The 8,538-nt window shown below is 47.1% G+C and overlaps 1 protein-coding gene across 1 annotated transcript in view; it reads left to right on the top strand.

Annotated features, from left to right (window-relative positions):
- Positions 1-8,538, top strand: part of SVOP (SV2 related protein homolog (rat)) — a 126,995-nt gene that overhangs the window by 109,046 nt on the left and 9,411 nt on the right. Inside the window, exons 12-14 of the mRNA XM_011975584.1 lie at positions 3,155-3,262; positions 6,505-6,616; positions 8,069-8,150. Coding sequence (XP_011830974.1) covers positions 3,155-3,262; positions 6,505-6,616; positions 8,069-8,150 — 302 coding nt within the window. The remainder of the gene's footprint in view (positions 1-3,154; positions 3,263-6,504; positions 6,617-8,068; positions 8,151-8,538) is intronic.

The following is an 8,538-nucleotide window of genomic DNA, read 5'->3' as shown; positions in this document are numbered from 1 at the left end:
GTGAGACCCTGTCTCAAAAAAAAAAAAAAAAAAAAATAGGTCAGGAATGTAGGGCAGAGAAAGGGGCAGTGGTTAGAGTTAAGTTTTAAATAGGATGGTCTCAATGAGGTGAAATTCAAAGAAATACTTGAAGGAAGTGAGGACATTCATCATGGGGAGGGATAAAGGGCAATCCAGGAAAAGAGAGCAGCCAGTGTGAAGATACTGAGGCAGGTGCATGCCTTACTTGCCGAAGGAACAGCAAGGAGACCAGTGTGCTGGAGTAGAGTGAGTGGAGCAACAGAGGAAGAAGTAGAAGGTGGGATCAAGGATGTGTTGACTGCCAGATAATATAGGGCCTTAGAGATGTTTGAAGGACCTTGGCTTCTACTGTGTGTGTCATGGGAGGTCATTGCAGAGTTTTAAGCAGCGGAATGACAGTGATTTGACTTAGGTTTAAAAAGGATCCCTTTGACTGATGTGTTGGAAATAGACCATGGCTGGGTGGGGAGGTCAGGGGAGAAAGTGAATACAAGCATAGAAGCAGGTAGACTAGTTGGAAGGTTATTTTGGTAATCCACATGAGAGAGGATGGTTGATGATGACTCAGACCAAGATGGCAGCAGTATTACTGAACCGAACCTAGGTCTGCTCACCCCGCACGGTAAAGCCAAACATCTATACTGAAGTTTGCAGTGGGAGAAAGGAGGACGTTTATTTGCAGGGTGCCAAGCAAGGAGAAACAGGCAGTTCACACTGAAGATCCACCTCCTGGATGGCTTACAAGCAAGGGTTTTTAAAGGCAGGGGTACATTTTAGGAAAGTAGAAGTTACAGACAAAATCATAGGTCAATCCATGGAAACTATACCTTGGTTTGGACCCTGAAATTGGGATATCTTGAAGATCAGGGGGCCTTACAGGTGGATTTAGAGATTCTTTGATTTGTAATTGGTAAAAAAAAAAAAGGGAGGCTTTTTCAAAAACTTGAGGTCAGCAGGAAGGAATTAAGATTTGGCCTTTGGGCGTGACTCTCTCTAGGCCCCTCAGGAAAAGATTTATAATCAAGGTCAGTGGTCAGAGCTGGATACTCAGTTCTCCCTTATCTGAGGTCTACTCAGTGGTGGTCAGCATTTTCCATTTCATGGGTTCCGGGTTTCTGAAACCAACTCAGGGACATATGTTGTTATCTTTAGTTTCCATAGGGAACCAAACATCTGTGGCTCTAACCTCCTTGGGTGGCTATTATTTTAAGGTATTTTTACCTTCCTGTTTATTAAATTATTCAGTTACTTCTCAAGGCTAGCTATGTGCCTGGTATTTCCCTTGAAGAGACTCAAGATTTTCCTTTATTTCCATGTTTGGGGTGGGGGTGGGCAGAAGCCTCCTGAGATGTGGTCCCTGCTCTGTCTCAGCAGTGATGAGATGTGGCCAATCCTATTCTAATGTATTTTCAAGGTTGAACAGCTGATGAGTTGTCCATAGGGTTTAATAAAAAAAGAAGAGTCAAGGACGCCTCCAGGGCTTTCTGCCTGAGCAACTGGAAGGATGGAGATGCCACACCTGAGATGGGGAAGGTATAGGTGGAGCAACTTTGGGGGACACTCACCCTCTCTGAGTCTTACCTGTTAAACGGCTGGTTCAGATAGGGTGTATGAATCAATTTTGACTGCTATAACAAAATACCTTAGACTGGGTGACTTAGAAAGAACGAAAATTTATTTATGTTGGTCCTGGGGGCTGGGAAGTCCAAGATCAAGGCGCTTTACATTCAGTGTCTAGTGAGAGCTCTCTGCTTTATAGACAGCATCTTCTTGTGGCATCCTCACATGATGAAAGGGGCAAACACTGTGTCCTCAGATGGCATAAGAGCTGGGGAGCTCCCTTCAACCATTTTAATAAGGACACTAATCCTATTCATGATGGAAGAGGCTTCTTGACTTAATCACTTCCCCAAAGTCCCTACCTCTCAATACCAACACAATGGAGATTAGGTTTCAACATGAATTTTGGAGGGACACATTTCAGACCATTGCACCTCTATCTTTAGGAGATTAGTCCCATAGTTTGAGAGTAAAGCAAGGTCAGGAAGGGAGCAATGTAGCATTCATCCTTCTTTATTAACTCTGCCTGGACCAGGGATGAGATCTTGTTTCCATCACCTCTTTGGCCACTGGGTTCCACTCCAACTCGCTTTCAATAAAAAGGTTAGGGGTAGATGGTGAGGGACAGGAACAGGTGACAAGCATGTATTAGTTATCTGTTGCTGCAAAACAGCATTACCACAAACTCCTGACGTACAGAAACTATGAGATGATAAATGTGTATTGTTTCTTAGTGACCTGAGACAGCACACACCTATCATCTCATAGCTTCTATAGGTCAGGAGTCTGGACACAACTTAGCAGGGTCCTTTGCCAGGCTGCAATCAAGGCATAGCCAGGACTGGATGACTGGGTTCTCATCTGGAAGCTCAACTGTGGAAAGACCTACCACCCCACCTATGTTGGTTGTTGGTAGCATTCAATTCCTTGTGGTTGTAGGACTGAGAGCCTCAGATTCTTGCTAGCTGTCTGCTGAGGCTGCCCTCAGCAACTAGAGGCTGCCCTCAGCTCCTTGTCACCACATAGGCCACCCACATGGCCACTTGCTCCTTCACAGTCATCAAGGAAAAGCATAAGAGATAGTCCTGCATGATGGGCATTTCAGTCTTATGGAATGCAATCACATACATCCTGTCACCTTTGCTGTACTAAATTGGCTAGAAGCAAGTGACAGGCCCCACCAACACAATCAAGGGGAGGGGATTACACAAGAATATGACTACCAGGAAGTGGGGATCATGGAGGCCATCCTACAGTCTGTCTGCCACTAAAGTGCCTACTACGTGCCAATTCTGGGCTAAGCACATTCATACGCATAGCCCACTTTCATTCTCTCAATCCTTTTGCATGGTGCTTTTATTTGCCCCAGTTTTATGAGGAAACTCACTCTTAGAGATATGAAGCTGGAGCACTGCTGCTTGGTATTCAAACCTGAATATGTCTGCCTCTGAGTCTAGGCTCTTTCTATGGCATTTAAACTGGATCATCCCAGGGAAGGAGGTATGGGGAGCAGGAAGGTGTGATTCCAGACTCTGTATATGACTCCCCCTCTCTTTCTGTCTCCCAACCCCAGTCTCCAGTCGTAAGAAGGCAGTAGAGGCAAAATGCAGCCTGGCCTGCGAGTACCTGAGTGAGGAGGATTACATGGACTTACTGTGGACCACCCTCTCTGAGTTTCCAGGTGAGGGACCTGTGCAAGGTGAAGCTGTGTCAGGCAAGCCTGGGAATATGGCAATTGTTCAGCCAGTGGCTCTGTCTGCTCTACCTGGAAGAAAATCCCATTTTTAGTCAGCGAGGGACTTTGTTTTTCAATTGTTAACTATAAGTTGTCAAGAACTGTGAAGGGGCTGAGATGTTACCCTACTTGAAGGCTGTCAAGTTAAGCTGCCCAGTTTCATGCATGCTGGTGGAAGACATGAGACTTCTGGGTCAGAGACAAAAGACTATTATAGCAAGCAGCTTGAGTAATACCTTGGTGACTGTTTCCCTTGCCCCCAAGTCCCACGGGGATGATGAGGAAGGACCCAGGTGGAGGCTACACATGCAATGGATTTACAGCACAGCTGGGGAACCCCAAGCTTAGGGAACCCAAATATTTTATAATGGCCTGCCAGAAACCTCCCTAAGGGAGACATCATCTTTATTATATTGGACAATAAGCAAACCTGCCCTTTGCTCCAGAGGGAAACAGTATCTGTATCTTCCAAGGTTGTTTGCTATACAAACAACTCTGACATGGTAGCCTAGACCAAAAGGGCAGCTGGTTCCTCTGCTCATAAGATGTGTAGAGATATGAGAAACCCATGGAGAATCATCCTCCAACACTAGGCACACTGGAAAGGAACAGTAGAGTGTCAAAAATCCAGACAAGCATGTGATGCAAAGGTGATCTATCTTCTTTTTTCTTTTAAGAGGAATAATTATTACAACTACAATAACATCTAGTACTTATTGAGCACCTATTGTATGCCAAGGCCTGTGTTAAATGTCTTACAGATGCAATCTCATTTAATCTTGTGAAGTCGTTTAGTTATTCCCATTTTACAACTGAAGAAACTGAGGCTCAGAGTGGTGACATAATTTGCCCAGTGTAGCAGAAACTGTTCCCGCAACTTGCAACTGCCAGGATTATGTGCCTGAAGACTGTCTCAGAAGGAATGAGAAGTCTCTGTATCTAAAGCAGGCAAGGCAGCTGGAAGTGCCAAGGAGTTAGCACCTGGGAGCAGCCTTTGAACGATACTGTGGGATTTGGTGGACAAATACCCCAGCGTTCTTGCCCATCAGCGGGAAAACTCCAAGGCACATGTTCTACACTGGCTTTTGAGTCCCCCAGTGGAATTCAGCTCCAGTTGCCCACAGTAATAACTTGCTTGGTACCCACCTTTTGTTAGTTGCATTCCCTTCCCAAATTTACTTCCCCACTCTCCTGCTGGTCCTTTCTTGGATTACTTCCCAAGTCGATGCCTTGCACTGGCACCCTTGTCCCAGGGGTAGGTTCTGGGAAAACCCAACTACGATACTGAGTACTCCACAGCAGGCAGCGCTGAGAGCTGTGCTCCCACCCTAGAATTCATAGTCTTCAGTCCCATACTACACTGTCTGTCTTTCCTCTAAAACCTTTCCCCACATAGCTTAGTAGGTAAGAACCAAGGCTCAGAAGTTAAACTCAGCATTTGCAATCTCCATTTCTGTGACTTCAAGGAAGTCACATTACGTGACATTTCTGTAACTGGAAGCAGTCACCATTTCTGTGATTTTACCTCTCTGAAACTCAGATTCTTCTTTCTTTATTTACTATGTGTATTGTTTTATTTGATTTTGTTCACTGATGTGTCCCAACCTCCTAGAACAGTTCCTGACACACAGTAGGCTCTCATTGGCTGAATAACTGTGGAAAAATGCTATTTGATAAATTAATAGCATTTATTTTAGAGGATCGTTCTGATGACTAAACAAGATTATGGATGTAAAAATGGGGCTGGGTGTGGTTGCTCACACCTGTAATCCCGGAGATTTGGGAGGCCAAGGCGGGCAGATCACCTGAGGTCAGGAGTTCGACAGCAGCCTGGCCAACATGGTGAAACCCCATCTCTACTAAAACTACAAAAGTTAGCTGGGCATAATAGCGTGCATCTGTAGTCCCAGCTACTCAGGAGGCTGAGGCACAAGAATCGCTTGAACCCAGGAGGCAGAGATTGCAATAAGCTGATATCGCACATACCACTGTACCCAAGCCTGGGTGACAGAGCAAGGCTCTGTCTCAAAAAAAAAAAAAAAAAAAAAAAAAAAGATGTAAAAATACTTAGCTTAAATTCAATTATTATTATTACTAATAAGCACTATGCTATACTGCCTCTACTGAGGTAGAATGTGTTGTTTTTTAGGCTCGTTTATAGATGAAGAAAATGAGGCTCAGAGAAGGTAAGGGACTAGTCCAAGACCACATGGCAAGTTAAAGGCAAAATGAGGCACTAGAACCCAGGCATTCTGTTCCCTGGATTCAGTGAATGCCACCATTCAGGCTCCTGATGGTGCCTGGGTTAGTTTTCTATTGCCAGGTAACAAATCATCCTGAAAATGTAGTGGCTTAAAACAATGCACACTTATGATCTCACAGTTGCTGTGGCTTCTCTGGGTGTTCTACTTCAGCATATTTCATGTGACTGACTGCAATCAAGGCATTGGCCCAGGGTCTGTAGTTTCATCTGAAAGCTCAGCTGGGGCAGGATCCACTCCCATGCTTACTCACGTGGTTGCTGGCAAGATTCCATTCCTTGAAGGTTTTTGCACTGAGGGCCTCAGTTCCTTGCTGGCTGTTGGCCAGAGGCTACCTTCAGTTCCTTGCCAGTTGGCCTTCTCCATTAAAGCAAATACATGAGAAGGGCCAGGGAGAGAAAACACCAAGATAGAAGTCACAGTCTTGGCCGGGCGCGGTGGCTCAAGCCTGTAATCCCAGCACTTTGGGAGGCCGAGACGGGCGGATCACGAGGTCAGGAGATCGAGACCATCCTGGCTAACACGGTGAAACCCCGTCTCTACTAAAAAAATACAAAAAATTAGCCGGGTGAGGTGGCGGGCGCCTGTAGTCCCAGCTACTCAGCAGGCTGAGGCAGGAGAATGGCGTGAACCCGGGAGGCAGAGCTTGCAGTGAGCTGAGATCCAGCCACTGCACTCCAGCCTGGGCAACAGAGCGAGACTCTGTCTCAAAAAAAAAAAAAAAAAAAAAAAAAAGAAGTCACAGTCTTTTATCACCTGACCTCACAAGTGACATCTTATCACTTCTGCTGTCTTCTAGTCATTAGAAGTGAGTCACTAGGTCTAGTCCACCCTCCAGGGGAGGGGATGGTACAGGCTGTGCTACCAGGGTGGAGGGCATTGGGAATCACGTCAGAAGCTGCCTATCTCTCCCCACTCCCCTTCTAGGTGTCCTTGTGACTCTGTGGATTATTGACCGCCTGGGGCGCAAGAAGACCATGGCCCTGTGCTTCGTCATCTTCTCTTTCTGTAGCCTCCTGCTGTTTATCTGTGTTGGAAGGTAGGCGATCTGCAGGCCTAGGTGTGAGTATGGGCACAGGTGGAGGTGCGGGTGCAGGTGTGGGTGCAGGCCCAGGTAGAGGTGCAGGCCAGATGTTAGTGTAAGCCCAGGTGGAGGTGCAGGCCCAAGTGTGGGTGTAGGTGTGTGTATGGCTACAGGTACAGGTGTGAGTGCAGGTGTTGGTGTATGCCCAGGTATAGATGCAGACTCAGGTGTGTGTATAGGCCCAAGTGTGGGCACAGGTGTGGGTGCAGGCCCAGGTATGGGTGCAGGTGTGGTGCAGGCCCAGGTGTGGGTATAGGCCCAAGTGTGGGTGCAGGTGTAGGTGCAGGCCCAGGTGTGGGTGCAGGTGTGGGTACAGGCCCAGGTGTGGGTATAAGCCCAAGTGTAGGTACAGGTGTGGGTGAGGCTCAGGTGTGGGTATTGGCCCAAGTATGGGTGCAGGTGTGGGTGCAGGTGGGGGTGCAGACCCAGGTGTGAGTGTAGGCCCAAGTATGGGTGTAGGTGTGTGTGCCGGCCCAGGTGTGGGTATTGGCCCAAGTATGGGTACAAGTGGGGGTGCCGGTGTCAGTGCAGGCCCAGGAGTGGGTGCAGAAACAGGCAAAGGTGCAGGTGCTCACTAGGACTGAGGCTCATGGCTGCCTCACAACTGGATAAAAGATCAGGCCTAGGGAGGGGCCTCTGATGGGGGTTGTAGTCAGGGGGGAACTTTGGCTCCAGTTTTGCTCTAATGATGCCAAGTTTAGACTTTTGATATCATCTCCCAGTGAGATCATAAATGTAGCTATTTATGTATATGTTAAAACTGTTAACTTGTTCAATAGAAATATTTCAAATAGGCCCTGTTTTGTAATCCCATTTTAACATTTCTCCATTTTTCCATTTGCCAAGAACCTCAAAATATGGAAATGGCTTATGCCTCTCTTGATCTCTAAGAGGCCCCAGACCATACCCAATGAGGAATCTGTAGGCCACCTCCTGGTCTGAGGAAGGTTGGGAGATGTAGCTTCGACCCTGAAACGTTGGTGTTCTGAAACATTTATGGGAACAATGGGACAGAGGGTCGGGATCAGAATTATCCTAAGAATACTGAATAGTGGTTTACTTTCCCCAGCTCAGCTGGCCCCTGGCTCAATTCCTGCTCCGCCCCCAGCCAAGTTCCTGTCTGAGCTTTCCACTATTTATGTCACTTCTCCCTAATCTTGTGCCCATCCTGGACACCACAGGTGTTCCCATCTCTCAGCCTGGTACTTTGAAGAATGACGAACTTACAAAAGCAGGACTGTCAAGATGATACTGAAATATGTGTGCCCACATGTCTGTATCAATGAGCATCAGGGAGGGGTAACCTTTGCCTAATGCTAGGGCATTGACACTGCCTGGGAAGATAGGACTATGCTGAAACAAGCAGACAGAAAGCAATGCCATCATCTGCCTTTATCCTCCTCCTAGAAATGTGCTCACTCTGTTACTCTTCATTGCAAGAGCGTTTATTTCTGGAGGCTTTCAAGCGGCATATGTTTACACACCTGAGGTAGGAGGGGTGTCTGGGAGCTGCTGGGAAATGGGCGGTGGTGGGAGAGTGGCTGTGGGGGATGCTCTGCTTCCAGAAACCATTAAAAAGAATGAGATGGTGGGCGCAGTGGCTCACGCCTGTAATCTCAACACTTTGGGAGGCCAAGGCGGGAGGATCACTTGAGCCTGGAAGTTTGAGACCAGCCTGAGCAACATAGCAAGACCCTCTCTCTAAAAAAATAAAATAAAAATTAGCCAGGCTGTGGTGGTGCACAGCTGTAGTTCCAGCTACTCAGAAGGCTGAGGCGGGAGGATCACTTAAGCCCAGGAGTTGAAGGCTGCAGTGAGCCATGATCATGCCACTGCACTCCAGCCTGGGCAACAGAGCAAGACCCTATCTCAAAAAA

This window comes from Mandrillus leucophaeus, unplaced genomic scaffold (genome assembly GCF_000951045.1).
Source record: "Mandrillus leucophaeus isolate KB7577 unplaced genomic scaffold, Mleu.le_1.0 Scaffold157, whole genome shotgun sequence".
In the NCBI taxonomy this organism is placed as follows: domain Eukaryota; kingdom Metazoa; phylum Chordata; class Mammalia; order Primates; family Cercopithecidae; genus Mandrillus; species Mandrillus leucophaeus.
The sequence above is the reverse complement of the archived record's forward strand: the minus strand, read 5'-3'. Positions and strand labels throughout refer to the sequence as shown.